General features: G+C 42.8%; 1 protein-coding gene across 4 annotated transcripts in view; it reads right to left on the bottom strand.

The window, feature by feature from the left end:
• The window catches only part of arnt2 (aryl-hydrocarbon receptor nuclear translocator 2), a 59,462-nt gene that overhangs the window by 8,801 nt on the left and 33,089 nt on the right, over positions 1-17,572 (bottom strand). For all 4 annotated transcript variants that reach the window (XM_058629089.1, XM_058629090.1, XM_058629091.1 and 1 more), the window contains 5 exons: positions 16,347-16,423; positions 10,472-10,606; positions 8,709-8,783; positions 6,862-7,013; positions 208-283 (listed from right to left, as the gene is read on the bottom strand). In XM_058629089.1, the coding sequence (XP_058485072.1) occupies positions 208-283; positions 6,862-7,013; positions 8,709-8,783; positions 10,472-10,606; positions 16,347-16,423 (515 nt within the window). The remainder of the gene's footprint in view (positions 1-207; positions 284-6,861; positions 7,014-8,708; positions 8,784-10,471; positions 10,607-16,346; positions 16,424-17,572) is intronic.

Genomic DNA, 17,572 nt, shown 5'->3' with positions numbered 1-17,572 from the left:
GATGTCGTCATGTCACGGTAAAGTATCTGAGGTGATTTGAAGGTGTTGACAATCATCAGATCTCTCACACTTCTTTCATTTTAAGCCTAATTATTTGCACATATTTCAGATTATTTGTTGTCGTCACAATTTGTTCATAACGCTAAAATGTCTGCTGCATTGCTAAAAAAAAAACAAAAACGTCCAAAAGGTCCATCCTTGTGTTACCTGGGACAGATCGTAGGCGGTCAGTCCGTCTCTCTGGTGAACCTCCAGCTCCGCCTGCTGCTGCTGCTGTAACTGCCTGAAAAACACAACAAGACTTCCTGAAATCCTGGACCCAGTGTACAGTGTACTATAGTAATAAGCCCTCTTATGACCAATCACCATAATCAGGCCGCCTGGATTCAGTTTGATTTCATGGCTGTAGAAATGTCAAAATGAGTGAGTTCTTCTGCTCCTTTTTCCCCCAATTCAACCGTTTAGGAATTATGGTTCTGAGAAGCTGTCATCACAAACGTGTGAATCTCGTCTGTGATTGGACGCTTGTTCCACAGAGGTCCTGAGGGGCTACAGTAATGTCATGTATGTGGGCGCAATTAAAGCTCTACATGTATTTCACTGGATCCATCCGGGATCCATCCATCCATCTTTTACCACTTTATCCTCCACATGAAGGTCTCAGGTCACAGTGTAGCGAGTAAAGACGCACACATGTCGCAGTATGTAGATGAGGCATTTTTTTGTGTGGATTTTGTAAATGAAAATGTTTATGCGCCCTCACACTTGACACATTTTATATTTTATTTGACTCGCACGTACAGTTTGCTTTAATCTCATATTTTTCTACTTCTCATATTGAAGAGTAAAGTGCCTGAAACTGTGCTGTTGTAAAACAATCATTTTCTATCTGTGTGTGAGTGTGTTCAGGAAATCTCAATTTGTGAGATTTTGACTTTGTTTTTGCCATTTAAATCCATTTAAATCCATTTAAATTTGCCATTTAAATCCTTTACGGTCACTTTGCGCTTCATAGAGTTGTACAGATAAAAGATAAAAGCAGGTTTCTTTACGAACAGCTGCTCGACGACCTGTGATGAGTGCGACGAGGCCCAGTCAGAAAGCAAATATGCAGAACTGCATCAGGGTCAAGGTCACCGGGTTTCCTGCCTGTTCTGAAAATACAGCCTTGACTTTTCAAAGTAAAAACAAGGACATTTCCCAAAACTCTCCACTCAAGACACAGCAATGTGGACACCAGGTGTTTGTTTGATATCCGTCTACACGACATGGACTAAAGGATTGGTCCACACCTGTTAAGTATTGTTTTCAGGCTCCTCGTCTCCGGTGAAGGACAACTTAACACTTTCAGCATCCAAAGACGTTTTTGGACAATGTCGTGCTTCCTAAACTTTGTAGACACGGTTTTGACGACTTTGAGTTTGATGTGGAAGAACTTGACTGACCCGTACAGAGCCCTGACCTTTAACCTCCATCGAGATGAACTGGAACAGAGATCGTGACCTTTGGTGTAGTGGTCAGGTGTCCTTTTTTTAATATATAGAATTTGATTTATTTGAATTCAGAGATGTAAATGAGTAAACTGACAAATTACTAACATCCATTTTATTATACTTTAAGTGAAGACATACTTCCCTGAGGGGACTTACTGACTGACTGACTGATTATCATTATTATTATTATTATTTTGACTTTTTTTAATAATATTTTTATTACATTTTCAGATAAAAACACGTATCAATTTATTTGGATTCCCCATTAGCTATGCCCTACAGCACGGCTCGTCTTCCACTTTAAAAACATGGACATTTAATACAACAAGTCAATAAAAAAAACACAGTTGAAAACATACAAAAACATATTGCACACACTCCTGCAGTTATAATGTAGTAAATACTATGGTAATGAGGGGAAAAAAAATGTGCTAAATAAAAACTACAGCAGGAATATTCTGTTTTATGTAGATTGGCTCTATTTAATATAGATAAATGAATATAGATTCAACTCTTCCACACTGAAAAAACTGTTTTCTTCATTAAACAGTCATCTCAATATGTACATATTATAAATAATATCGGTATATTTTTGGTCTATATCCTGATATATTTGAGATACATGTGGATATAAAGCTGCACAAATTCTGCTATAACACAAATAATTAAGTGCTATCAAGTGACTTCATTAATTACAATTGTGTCAACTACATGTCATTTGTTGTGTTTAGTTCAATGTGTTTCACAAATGTGTGAAATATGATGATTATGACAATGAAACAGCCTTCATTTAAAATCATGACAGGACGACGCCTTGCCTCATGTCATGATGTGATATGGATTTATTGCTCAGCTCCACGTTGTGTGGCCGCCCTGTTTCGGTAGAGTTTGAAAGTTTAACTCTAATCACTTTTGAACGCAATCTTAAGCAAAGTAAATAAGTAATGGGAGGATTAAACGGAAACGAGGGGGGAACATGTGAATGTGCCTTTAATGAGGCAGTGCAACAGTATAATGTGTCTGAGTGCACGAGCAAAGAGTCTGCAGCGGCAGCAAAGGAAATTTGCTCTCAAACAGGTTCTAATAGAAAGAGAGGGCATTTAAATATCAGAGCGTGGTGTGAATAAATAAAGCTCCCCCCGAATACAAAGAATAAAGACGGCATAGGGACTTTTTATAATTGCTATGTACAGAGCGTGTGCTTGTGTGGCTGCCTGCTTGAAAGGGGCTCTGACTCCCTGTGGACAGAAGTAATTTACCGTCGCCCGTACACTGTGATCTCATTATATGAGTCACTATAGCTGAGGATAAAGAAGCCAGATCAGGATCGGGCCGCAGCTTCAGGTCCCTCTTTACCATAGGAGGCCGGAACAATGCACGCGTTCCTGCCGCACTGAACCACACATTAATGTCACGCTTCGTTCGTTAGTTAGTTAGTGCTGCTCAGAAAAGACACACACACACGCAGATAAGTCGGGATGTTTTAAAAGCAGAACTATGCAGGATTTTTTTTTTTACCCTAATTTAACAGCTTGGGATTCATATGGCACAGTTCAAGCTCTACTCTGTACCCGGTGTTTTCTTTAGTTCCTGCTCTGACGAGGTTCCAAGCGAGCTGAGCCGATGCTAAAATGGGACGTCGACAGACTGCCGGACACTGATTGGTCAGAGAGTGTCGTCACAAGCGCGACGTCCGACACGAGAATCAAAGCGAACAATGCCGAACTGTAGATGTAGTGAAAAAGACTTGAATCCTGAAAAGGTGTGTCTAAAAATCTCAATATTTAACAGAGTTTATCGTCTTCAGTGAGAACGAGTCTGATCAGAGCTAAACACAGGGCTCCCACATCTGAGTTGTCATCAAACTCGAGTACGTTTCAAGGTCTTCTCCGGGACCAATTTCCTCAAATTCAAGGACCAATTGTTCCGACACGCCTCAAGACGGGAGAGGCGTCCACTTTTATCTGGACAACTGATTGTCCTTGGGATCTCTGCGAAAAGTCAACGGCACGGAGAAAAAGAGAGACAGTGTCCACAACACTGCAAGTAATGATGACTCCACGTTTGTCCTGCGCGGGCCTAGTCCACGTACACTGAGCAATGCAGGGCATGACACAGTAGGTGGTGTCGTAACAAACAAGAAAGACATGGATTTACCTAAATATCAACTTCTTTGTGTTTTGTGGGCACAGTTGTGGCTCTTTCAGTGACGATATATCTGTCGCATTTCTACCGAAAGCTTTTGCATTTCTTATCCAAACAGCGTCAAAGTCGGCACTGCACACACTGGTGTCCTTACGAAGTCATCTGCCAGGTTTGAAGCATGTGAAGCGAAGCGTTGAACAGTTATACTCAATTTAAAAATGACACATTAAAATTCACAAAATTTCAAGGATCTCAGGACCCGTGGGCACCGTGTTTATCGGTCTGTATCAAACACACATCACAGAGCGACATCAGTGACGCACATGTGTCTCATCCAGCTCCAGGTCCACAGGTGAGACACATGTAACCAGAGGGAACAACACTTGCACCGCTGGCACGCGCGCTGCTCAAACACGCCGCACCTGAGCACACACACAGATGTTCACACACCGTGCGAGCTCACCTGCCCGGGCGCTAATTCAACAGACAGCTTATTAATGTGCACTCTCAACAGCCGTACGTGCTGCACACACACACGCGACATCACACACACACACGCGGGTATTAAATCATGCTGCATGCGAGAAAACCATCTGCTTCTGAACTCTGTACGTTTCTGATAAATGAGATTGTGACATCATAAATCTAACACATACACTGTTAACTCTGTGTCTCCTGCCACCTCCGCCTGAGGGAACTGCTGGCAGAGATTCATGGAGGTGATAACCCCCCCCCCAGACACACACACACACACACACACACACACACACACACACACACACACACACACACACACACACACACACACACACACACACACACACACACACACACACACACACAAGCTGTGTGTTTACACTAGTAATTGGTTGAGCTCACAGCAAATCTTAACCGAGGTTGGCGGCAGAGAGCTCACGCAGGTGGAACAGGACAGGAAAAGCTCGACCTGAGGTCATTTCCTCCACTGGACTAGTGTTTGTCCACACGTAAAAAGACGGAACGGAACAATCTCTTTCTTTGTCGTTTGAGGGGAAAAACTTTTCCGTAAAGTTTCAGGAAATGTCTTCATCCACACGAAACCTCACCAGAACGACTCTAAACGCTGTAGACGCTGAGCACGCACGCCGTGTGCTCACTTAACTAAAGCTTTATTTTGAAAACATTGCACTGTATTCAATCACAGGAACAGAGACAGAATAAAAAGCGAGAGCGACTAAAGGAAAGAAAATAAAAGTCGCCATAAAGTGACAAGACCAAACGACGACAAAGATAGTGACTATTGTCGCTTTTCCACTATACAGTTCGAGTACGTATTAATACTCCCCCAAAAGGTGCACACACCATGGTTGACATCAAATTCAAGGACTTTTCCAGGACCAATTCCCTCAGATTCAAGGACTAGAATGTGCTTAAGATGGGAGGGGCAACTTGTCTTCGTCCATGATGGCGTCCACGTTTATTGATTTGCAGCAGGCATCGCGTCGTCATTTGATCTCTCTTTTAACTTTACTCGCTCGTTGTTCTGCACGTCAACGGCCGAGAGAGAGGGAGAGACAGCAGACAGTGTCCACAACACCGCTAGCAATTATGACTTCACGGTTGTTCTGCATAGGCCTAGGTGGTGTCGTAACAAACAAGGGAGACATTAACCTAAATATCATATCTTCACTTGTTGGTGGGCACAGTTGTGGCTCTTTCAGCGATACATCTGTCGCATTTCTAATGATATCTCTTGCATTTCTTATCCAAACAACGCCAGAGTTGGCACTGCCCACACTGGCGTCCTTACTAATTCACCTGCCAAGTTTGAAGCCTGTGAAGCGAACCGTTGACCAGTTATACGATTAACCGGCACACAGACATCTCTACAGTAGACAGCCGCTTCAGGCGTCACATGATCGTGCAGACGAGACATTTTCTTCACCCTGTGTTTGACAGGTAATAACGACAGCTCCACAAGAGAGACGAATGATTCTTATCAGGCCGCACTATTTGTCTGCCTTTCCTTCACCCTTCTCACCGAGCCTCTCACAGTCGCCTGAAGGCAACACGTAGGCTTCGTGCTTCATCTCTCACAAGACAAATACCGTCACTGTACATCAGCTGGTTAAATGTTACACACAAACTACAACGCTGCACAAGCACAATAAACCTGGTTAAATTCAGATCTGTTTCTAGTCACGTGAGTTTGACGGCAAAACAGTAAAAATTAAGACACGTTTTTTAAGTCCATCGTTGTCTGAAGTGGACACTGTTTTTGTGTTGAGATCATTTAACATAAAGCAGTTTTGTGATTAAGACTGAAGTACAGATAAATAATTTGTGAGACACAAAACTGAAAACATTTCATCAATGATTGCATTGAATATTAAAAGAGTGTGTATCTTTTACCACAAGGCAGCAGCAGCAGCAGCTTTAAGCATTTACTAAGTGTCTTTTTACAGACGTGGTGACATTTACGAGGTTTCTTGAATGCATCTTGTCGCCGATTCTCTCAGCTTAATGTACAGTAGATCCCGCAGAAGTGATGAAGTGATCTGCTCTGGCAAATCGACCATCGTATTGCACACTGACCCACGATACAAGATCTTCCCGTAACATTTATCGCGACACTTCTTGACACTGAGCTCGGACATGCAACAGGCTACAAGACTCAGCGAGGACAAACAGAGGCGGCAGCTCAGTGGAGCCGAGCAGCAGAGTTTACCGAGACGCTGACTCAGCACGTCACATCACATTTACAACAGTAAATGCCTTGAGCAGTGTCAGCTCTGGATCATCGTCAGTGTTATTCCTGGCTCTGCTGCAGAAGCAGCGGCAGCAGCAGTGTTCACACTGAGAACACAGCGAGAGGAGAGAGAGGAATGAGTGGCATCAATGACACCTCAGGAAAAAAAAAAGAGAAGCTAATTCCCTACCCAAGGATGTGCTGAACGAAAGTTAAATATATCTGCTGAGTCATCCCGCTGGACGAGCGCTCCAAGGTTTGGTGTCATTATGGTTTTTTTTTGTTTTTTTTCCACACCTCACACACACTAGTATAATGTACCGCTAACTTTGTGGTCTTCAGGTAGAGTAGTTCCTTCTATTGCAGTGGCTAATGGGATTTTAAGTATTTTCTTTCCTGTTTTGGTATTTTCATCGGCTGAGAGGTTAACTGTTTGAACAGTGAGTGTGAACCAGACCTTATCAGGCCGTGTATGTGTGTGTGTGAGGGACCTACTTGACGTTCGTGTTGGTGCAGATGATGTACTCGATCTCGTCAGAGTACGGGTTCTGGAAGGTGAAGCTGCTCGTTCGGATCAACATCCACTCCCGGTTCTTCATTCGGAAGCGATACATCACGGACAGGACTTGTCCCTTCAACTTCACCACCTGCAAGAAAAGCAAAGTTACTGGGGATTATTATTGTTCCTGGAGGTGAAAAGTGACAGTGGAGGACAAGATGACATCGACGTCGTTGGACTTTTCGTCGAATCACACTTTGGGGCGTTCACTGAGCCGTGATGTTTTCAAAGTCTACGTGAAACCATTTTACCAGAGAACTTAGCATCCCTTTAGCGAGGGGACTCAAGTATTTCAGGTTCTTGTTAATGGGTGAAAACTAGTGTAGACGTTGTACCACACTCCATGTTCTGACCTGATCTCACCTGCATCCATGAGCTGTGGGTAGTAACTGAAACAATGGGACTGCAGGCTCGAGCAGCCAAAATGAGGCTGTACTCAGAGTCACAGATAAAAGGGGAGGAGCTTAAACATCATCAGCTTCTTTGCCTTCAAAAGGAGACAGCTGAGGTGCATCAGACTCCTCCTGGACCACTTCCTTTAAAGGTCTTTCGAGCAGGTCCCACTTGTAGGAGACACCGGGGTGAGACCCAGAACCAGCTGGGGATGGGGATTACATATCTATCCATCACCTCTCCTAAAAAGGCCTTGGAATCTTCTAGGAAGAGGTGAAAAGCATGGCAGAGGAAAGAGACGGTGAGAAAACCCGGCTCCAAAGATCTCCATGACCCGAAATGAATGATTGAATCCATAACTTGGCAAAGAACATTAAACATTTTTTTGTTTTGGTAGAAGACAGGGAGTAGATAACAGAGAGTTATGGAGCAAAATATGTCAACAGAAGTCACGACAAGACAGTTTCCCCGACTTATCCTGCCAGCTCTAATCTCGGGATTGTAACCGAGTGAAGCAGCGGGAGAAACTCTGGATAATCTGGAGACGGCACCTGGAGGCTCCAGTTTCAGACCCATCCAAGGAATTTGATATTTACACTTTGTCAACAAAAGCAGTTTTAAGAGGCTGGAATGAGAAGTTTTGAAGCCATTTGAAGACCTATCACTTTCTAAGTTTTGAATTGAGCAGTTTCTGCTGTGTCTGGCTGATGGTGATAAATCCTGAGCTCCTGATCTTCCTCCCGACTCATCCAACCACTCCGCTAACTGTCAGCGCAAGTAATGACAGCACTGCACTTCTCTCTCTCTCTCTCTCTCTCCCTCTCTCTGAGATGAACTGCTGTGGACGGCCAGAGCAGCTGCCCTCATGACCACACAGGACAGAAATAATCAGTGGACACAAAGGGAAATAATCCGCGATGACCCGGCGCGGTCTCAGCGGAGCTGCTACGCTGATAAATGGGTTACGTAGATCCTGTGACTAAATAAAGAGACGAGCGCCCACATGAGCAGATCAAATAAAACAGATAAGCACAACAAATGAGTCTGATCAACAGATACCCACATTAAATAAAGTAATTACCCATGTCAAAGAAAGCAGCTACCCAGATCTAATCAACCAGATACCAGGATACCGCTCTCTTCCACCCTCTGTGTCAGAAATGGTTCCATAAATTGAGTATGAACTGTTCTTTGCATGGTTTAATGTCACATTATCCACACTGCTGCGAGACTCACAGCAGTGTGGTAAAAATGATGTGAAGTTATGAAAAGGGACGGCACGGTATCACAAACTCCAGCATCCACTATATCAGGCCGAGACGGCAATTTTCTTTAACTGTGAAACTTTTAAGACACAATTTTTACAGTCTGTACAAGGATGGCGTCCTACCTGCTGAAAGCTTTCTCTCAGGTGACTCTGGTCCTCAGGATGACAGAACTCCAGAATGTCTTTTCCTAGCAGGTCCTAGAGGACAGCAAAACAGGAAAAAAAGATTAAGATTTGAGAAGAAGAAGAAGAAGAAAGTGTGCAAAGAAAAGAGGAGAGAGGGAGGAAGCAACAGCAACATGACGGCTCATATGGTACCTAAAGTGCTTTAAATAAAATTTAAAGGATTTCAAGGAACCGTGGGAACCCTTTTCGCCTTTTCTCATTTGCGGCTACGTTGAAATCCCTGAGGGCAAACGACTAAAAACGACATTGTAAATGTTTTAAGGGACTGGCTAATGTCGGAGCAGGAGTTTAAAGATTGTTAAGTCTTTTTAACTCATCTACACTTCGGCATTGTTCGGCTCGATTCTTGTGTCGGACGTCTCTTCCCGTGACGGTACTTGGACCAGTCAGCGGCCGACAGTCTGGCGACGTCACGCAGAGTATCGGCTGAAAAGAAGTACCTGGTACTATGGTAGTGGAAAGGCAACTTAACCGTGCCGCGCCGAGGCGAGTAGAGCCGGTGGAAACACGCCATTAGTGACATTTGGTGCGTATGGTCCACATACAGAGGATGACCACAGTGACTTTTACAGACATTTGCGCTCTGCACCGTCTCCGGAGAACGTCCGTGTTTTAGCACGCGAGACACAGCAGATCAAAGCCGCAGTGTTTTTATAGACATTAGCTCCGACTGTCACTCTGTGATGAATTCACCACCAAACACTGAGCTCCGAGCTGCGTATGAATCATTCATCAAGCCATTAAATACGAGTTAGAAGAGAGAAGTGATTAAGTGTGGGGCACAAAGCTTTCTTTAAAAGGTGAGCGCGGACGCAACTGCAGATGACGCGGCGTCGGCGAGACAGTAAATGGAAATGCCCGACGTTTCATTTAAAAAGTAAGACGAATGCTTTTTGCAGGAAGAAGAAAAATGTGATCCGTGGGGAATCACTGCGTAGGTTAATCAACTCCTCCAGAGTGGATTTGCCGTAACTGATAACGTAAGAGAAACAAATGGCAGATTTGGTACAATCATTTATTAATTTCCTCTGCTTTTCTGTTGAGTAACAAAGCAAAAGTCACTCCCGACAGTTTCCAGAACTTATCCTGCCAAATCTCTGGATTACAACCGAGTAAACTCGTGTAAGAAAGCATCAGGAGAAACCCCGGATAATCCAGAGACGCCGTCCTCCTTCACCTAGACACTCGGGATTCTCCAGATCCATCACATGGACAGATGCAAGAACTGTATCGGCTGAAACCTGAGATAAATCTCAGCTTATAAAACCAGACATTATCCAGAGTCCACGTCTGAGAAATGGCTGTTTAGTATCAGCGCGAGCGTGAAGCGCGTCTCATCCATTTTCTGCTGCCAACGCGGTGCCGTCGTGTTTACAGCTACAAGAAAAGTGATGAAAACAAACATGGAGGATGCATAGAGTTTGCATAAGCAGATCAAATATGATCAACTATACTACAAAACCCTGAACATATGGTGTAATATATGCTCATATTTCCCTGTTTGGAAGGGTTCTCTGTGCAGCTGGACCAAAAACCTGAGGAAAAGCTTGTGAACGATCAATGCCTTGGCTGCGTGCTGTGAATATTAATGCACCGCAAGGACGAAGCAAAAATATGCTCCTTCTGTGGAAGTTGAGAGAGAGAGAGAGAGAGAGAGAAACACTCGTGTCTACATCATGAATTTAATCCTCTCATCTCACCTGAGGCTGATAACCGATGACGTTGATACAGCGAGGGTCAACGAAGGTGATGACACCGTCTGAGTTGTGACGCGACAGGAACTCTGTGGGCACCGCCAGGCCGTTCATATCCATGGAGACAGGAGAGCTGGTCACCTGAAGGAAACACAGACATGTATATATAAATGAGATTTATCCTTCTACAGTGTTTGTATTGGTTTGATCCCTTCATCTCTTTCCTCTTGTTTTTTTTTTGCTTTCTCTTTAGTTACAGAGGGTTCACAGGGATTCAAAATAGGGCAAAGTGAAAGGCCAAAATCAAGAATATTTCACAAAGAAATCTATTAAAAGATGCATCATTCAGACAGGCAGGTTGGTAGTTAAGCAAGTGGGTAGCCTTCAATTAACCAGGGGAATCAAACCTTCCTTAGAAATGACGATGCTCCCAAATGTCTTATTTTATCCACAAACAAAAATTAAATTTTCTTTTTTTTCTTTGTAACATGGAGCAAAGAAAACTTGTTTTAATTAATAATAAAAAAGACACTCAAAACGTAATGATTATTAAAACGAATGAAAAGTAATAAAAGTATGGATATATATTAAATAAATAGGAGAGTTGGTTGTTTTAGTAAGTGATTCATAGGATTCAAAGTTGTTTTGTCCATAAAATCCAGAAAGTGGTGCAAAGATTGGGATTTAACACAAGCTCAAGCACAAACGGGGCCTTTTCTTTTAAAAAATAAAAAAATAGAAACATGGCTACGTTTACATTAGATAATCATCAGCATATTAATGGATGGAGCTGTTTTAGATTAATTTAAATTGTTAAAAAAAAAAGTAAACAAGATGGGGCCTCGGATTGAGCCTTGTGGAACCCCTTTTTGTAAAGAAACCAAGTAAGCTGAAGGCTGATAATGGACATTAAAGTTTTTTGTCCCACATATTTAGCCAATTTTACTTTGTCCTCCATCTGATAAACTATGACTGTTTAATGATCGCAAATACAAAAAAATGCTGTCTTAATCTATTAAAGAATAAAAGTATAAACTGAATAAATGAAATCAAAAAAACTAACAATAACCATTGGATTAAAAAAACAAAAAAACAACGTTTTAGTGACTTAGCAATGTCTAAAAACAAAAATATCAGCAAATATCAGGCCCACAAATGAATCTGTGTCCCTCTAATGACAACCTACAACTATTGCTCGAGTAAGATAATTATTAAACCAGTGACATGCATTAGTGTCCAAAAAAAAAGGCATAAAAGAAAAGTATTTGCTGCTGCATTGAATGCGTTTGACAATTATTCGCAGAGACATCGTTTCAGAGGGGGAAATGGACAACTGTTGGCGCTGCGTGTCCTCACAGTAAATGACTCCATAAACAGTGTGAAATTATGGGCTGTGACAGTTAAACAGTGGCAAAGCACCAGCTCACTGAAACTTTATTATGGCAGACTGAGAACAAAACATTCGTGTAATTAATGGTGGAGACCACAACATCTGTGGTCCATCAAAGCAGTGTCCGTCTGTCACATTAAAAGGGAAAAATGAAAATATCGGCAAAAACAAACACTAATTGGACGGTTAAAGAGATGCAAAGTAAAAGCTTGTTTGATTTCTACATTAATGAAGCTTATTTTTATCAATTAATCTTTTGTTTCTCTCATACCAACTTAAAAATGACAAAGAATCTGAATGACATGAACTTTTCTTACTGCAAAAAAACCCCAAAACAAAACCCACTCAAACCAACTACGTGATTATGAAAATAGTTGGTGATTAATAATTGATTATGTGTTGCACCCATGAACGACTGTACAAATATGATGCAAGTACTACATGAGGGAATCAAAATCAGCCATGACTCAAAACATGAAGGTGGAATAATAGTCATTAATCAATAAATGAAACACACGTCTTCTGTCTGGAATGTTGTAAGCAGCCAACACTGGTGCGTTGAGACGCTCTAATTTTAGGACCATGTGTACCTGATTTACCATGTTTACTAAAACTTGTCTTAATTTATTGTTTTCACAAGTTACTGCATGTTCACATCTTAGAGCCGCAGCAGCATGTGGCTGTAAACTGAACCCAGAAGAAACGTGCCCGACTGGCCTTCAGGTCAACACGGAGAGAAGTGAGACTTATTAGGGTCTGGGGGTCAGATCTTTCACGACAATCTTGTGTACCACACATGCATACTCAATCTCACGTTCTTTTCTTTAAATAGGTGTGATTTTGTGAAGTTTCCATAGCTACCACCTACTTCTTTAAGTCCAAGGACATAATAAATATAGGTTCCAAAATGTACAAATATAGAAAAATAAGCTTCATTTTTGAATTGGTGAACAAACTTCAGTAAAAGTTCAAGAAAATTCAGTTTCATCTTTGTTTGGTGACCCCTGTGGATCCTGACCCAGTGTTTGGGAACCACTGCTATAGCGCAGATCTGCAGTACAGACACACAGATGTTTGAAAGTGTGACCCAGCTGAATCAGACGTAGATAACCATCCTGGTGACTAACGCTCTCCTCCGGAGGAGGAAAATCTTTCTAACTGGTGGAAAACACTTCATCTCCATTTTTTTATTTCGGATTTGCTGGGGTTTAAAAGCGACTGGATCTCACAAACACTTTACTCAGATTTCATGATGACAGAGCAGACCCTCAAATTAGCAGCTCCGAGTCCAAGTTTAAATCGATCTTAAGCAAATCCTGACCCACCGAATCCACCTCGGATCATGACATTCTAAAAGATTCACACCTCTAAATCAGTGCTTTAATCTACTTTTAACAATATCCGGTTCAAGTGTCAGTTAAGAAAAACACACAGAAACTTCACCTCTCCACAGCACGGCAACCTGAACATGAGCAGATCCACATGTGATGGAGGTCTGTCTCCCATTGTGATAAGATCGTAGCCAGGTGCGAGTCTGGCCACATTCTTCACAACAAAGTCCACACACCATGTGGAAAGGTCACATAACTCAGCCGCTTCCTGCTCTTCTCATCCCCGCCTGTCAACGCGTTACAGACGAGCTGTTCGTCAGCCGAGCGGAGGTAAGACGAGCCCACACAGCAGCGTCACGCCAGACACTCTCGAGGGAACGTTCCAATGTACAAAACAAGGGTCAAGTGACTGACAAGGTTAAGCAAGTTTCTCTGTAAACTCTGGTTCTCTCTTCGCAGAAAGAAAAGCCTGCACATTTTTTTCCCCCCCTTCAGCCGTCTCTGAACAGAATGTTCCTGGAACCCGACGTATTTTATCTCAGTAGGTAAACGAGGAACTGAAAGGGTTTTTCCCAGCGTGGCTCAAGAACCATGGGAGGTTTCATAAATTAGACTAATGACAGGTCTAAAGTGATGTGGGTACATGAAATGAAATGCACATTTTTTTTAAGCCAGTAAAATATAACCATCTCTGGTTCAGGCCTTTGACATGACATGTTACAGGAAGCTGCTTCACACCAGTTTTCTACAAACATTATTCAAGGAATCGCCGGCGGTAGGAGGAGCCGTGGGAGATGACGTAGGGGCTAAGGAAGGATGGGGTTTGATGGTGCGGCTCGGTTTGGTACTGTACGGGACTGTTTGGAACGGTTAAGCCCTGGGTCAGGTTGCATTTTGTCAGAGTGACGTCGTATCAGCGCGACGACAGCAAACTCAACACAACAGGCAACAATGTTGATGCCAAAGCTTTTACCTCGACTTTTCAACTTCTGTCGAACCAATCAGCTGACTGTCGTGGGTGGAGCCACTCTTACTCCACCCTGACCACATGGTACAATTTTTCTCCAGTAAAGGGAAGGGTGCCAAAGCATTGGTCATCGGTTAGGGCTAGTAATTTTGGTCCAATTCCTAATGGAAATGCAAAAAAAACTGTACATACCCGGGGTTCCCACACTTTGGTCGACATCAAATTCAAGGACTTTTCCAGGACCAATTAACAAGATATTTACATAAAATATCAACTTCACTTCTTTCTTGCACAAAATTCAAGCACCTTGTCAATTTAGGGTGTTTTTAAAGACTCTCTAAGGGCCTTGAATTGCTTTTCCTTAAAGAGACAAACTTTCAAGGACTTCAAGGACCTGTTGGAGCCCTGCGTACCGTACAGTACCAAACTGAACCGTTGCACTTGGTGGAAACGTGGCATATAATGTAACAAGGTATATAAAGAGGCTGGTGCTTGAAGCGACCACAGGGTCCACACCTCAGGCAAAATCAGGATGGGACGAGGTCAAGTGAGGTCAAGAAAAACTGGCATTGACTTTCGAGGGTCAGGGCTGATGTGTGACAGAAGGAGAGCAGTGAAAGAGGAAGGTCCACAAGACGGCAGTGTGACCTGCTAGGATGTATGGGCTTGGTGACGGTGTCTGAAAACCACGAGCGGAACATGGAGCCGAACTCAGGAGCTCAGGTTGAATGGTTTGGTTTGGAGACAATGGAAGAGGGACAGTGATTATAATGGACAAAGGATGTTGTAGATGGAAGTGCCGGGCAGGAGGACAAGAGGAAGATCACAGAGAAGGTCCATGGGGGTTGTGAAGGAGGACATGAGGACAGTTGGTGTAACAGAAGAGGACACAAGGGAGAGGGACAAGATGATCTGCTGTGGCAACCCCTGAAGGGAGAAGCCAAAAGAAGAAGATGATCTGTGTTGAAACGTGATTAAACATGTCCACTTCATGTTCAAACACTAATATTAATGCCACCGTTTGTTATGTAACTGGATCTGCACACAAACAACGGAACCGCACTCAAGTCTGTGTTTGATCAAAGCCGTGACACTGAGCTTCGCAGTTCTCCACCAGGAATGTCTGTAGATTTTCTCCAGGACGTTTCATCGCTGTGTGCTTTCATTACAATCTGAAAATATAATAGGTCTGAGAACTGCGAGCAAGAATAACTCATTTCATAATCCGTGACAGACGGTGGGTGTTTGTGCTATATTATACTTTCTATATGTACACCGGCAGTTATTTACACCAGAGCTGTCTCTGTTCTCCTTCATCCTTCTGCCGTGATAACTGTGCATAACAATCCTTTTGTTTGTGAAAACAGTTTCATTTCTGCGCTGTCAGCTGTCGGCAGCTCGTGAGTCACTGGTGGAATCTGACAGTTCTGCGAGCTCTTACTCTGCAGCTCCTGTCAGATCAGCTGCTGAAGCGGTCACCGTCTGGAAGGATTTGACAGTTTTTTATGAGTGACGTCATAATTGTGTATACAGTATGTTTTCAGCTTTAGCTCGTGTGGATGCAGATTACTTCTGATACAGAGCTAAAACACCTTGTGTGTTTGTAAAGCCATTTTGGAATGAAAATGTAGTGTGGAAGTAGACATGAGAACGAGTTTAGTCAAAAGTTTTTAAAAGCCTGAACCCCTTACAAGCTTGACATTATTCAAATGTGTGCATGCACACAGCTCTTTTGTCAAGAATGAGTCATTTATACATTTACATAGGCCACTTGGAAGTTGGGACAAAGAAATAAAATAAGTCCTCTGTTAACATCGTAACATCTCAGCACTCCAAATAGGCCGAGGAGGAGGAGTTCGGGCAAAGCTCTTCAGCTCTAGGACAATCTGCGATTGTTTCGCCATTTTATCCACACGGAACCAGTGTTTTGAGGGACAGGAAGAATCTCATGGTGCCATCCTTGTGTTTTAATGTAAATGACCAATAATACACAGACGTAAAACATTTTGTTTTGAGAAAATGCGCCTGGGAAATTATTCAAACATTATTTATAACACTCACAATAAAAAATCTGAGAAGATGTGGTCATATATATGCTATGTCATTTTCACATTTCTTTGGGAATATCCCACTATAACCCCATTTTGCATAGCAAAGGACACCACGCACTCACACGCACTCACACACACATACCTGCAGTCTCCCGATGGCCACTAGGCAGTACTTCCCGGTCTGACCCGCCTCTGTGTCTTCGTCTGGTATAGTCATACCTGAGGAAACAGAAAGAGCCATTTTACAAGAATTCCACAAAAACAGCATCAACACTTATTTATCCATTTGCTTCTTGAACATTTCAGCAGTGAGAGGTAATCTACGGACTGCTACGGCAGCGGCGCTCTCGCCTCCACGGTGATTTATAAGTCATAGTTTCGCCATAAAGTGTCAACGGTACGGGACAATATTTTCCGACGTGTTCTAATGCGAATATTTGTCAAATGGGCTGCAGGGAGAAGTTTCAGTGAACGTCAGTCAGGCTCTTTCTGCTTCGTGTGAATGAAACAATGTCGTGTCTATGGAAAACGTTTAAGGAAGGACAGCAAAAGTTCTGCTTCCTTGTGGATAAGACTGGATTATAGATGGTTTTCATAAACTCTGACACTGAAATCAAAGTGCTTTAAAATAACAGGCAGCAGGTGACGTCCTGAGGGCACTTGCTGGAAGAAATGTGACGATGATATAACACTCAAAGAGTTTCTTCTGCCCAACCTCACAGAACAGACTTAACGAAACGTTCATGTGATATTTATGGTAGGGATGGACATTTCCAGCAAAAAAACTCTTTGAATATTCAATTATTGTTATAATTCTGTGGAGTTTAGAGGAGCGGCTTTTAAGATGCATTCAAGAAACCTCAAATTTCATCACTTCCACAAACACACATGCCCGTCCCCAAATTGCGGTGCAGGCGTGTCCAAAGTCCGGCCGGTCAGATTTTGTACGGCCCACAGCTTCGGTTTTATAACTAGAGACGGACCACGACAGAAAATCTGCTCCAGTCACGTCCTCTCCGTTAGCTCCAGGGTTTGCAACCCAGCCGTGACGGACATATTCATGTGTTCATCTCCTATTATGTTATCTGACGTCATCATTTATCCAATCCTGCGTGGCATTTGTTTGCAACTTTAACTGTTCTGAAGATCTAAAGGGACAAAACTTCAAATATGGCATTTTTGTTTTTCCAAGATCTGATCCAGTAGTTTTGACAAGTATTTGGACCAGCAACGTACCATATGTATATGATATTGGCTTATCCTTAACCCAGATTTCACCCTGTCTCTCACCCAGTACCAACTGGGATCGGCTCCGGCTCTCCAGCATTCTAGAATTTATCAATCTAACGATGACCTTAGAAAACCTCG

The sequence above is a fragment of the Solea solea genome, chromosome 5, assembly GCF_958295425.1.
Source record: "Solea solea chromosome 5, fSolSol10.1, whole genome shotgun sequence".
NCBI lineage: Eukaryota > Metazoa > Chordata > Actinopteri > Pleuronectiformes > Soleidae > Solea > Solea solea.
The sequence above is the reverse complement of the archived record's forward strand: the minus strand, read 5'-3'. Positions and strand labels throughout refer to the sequence as shown.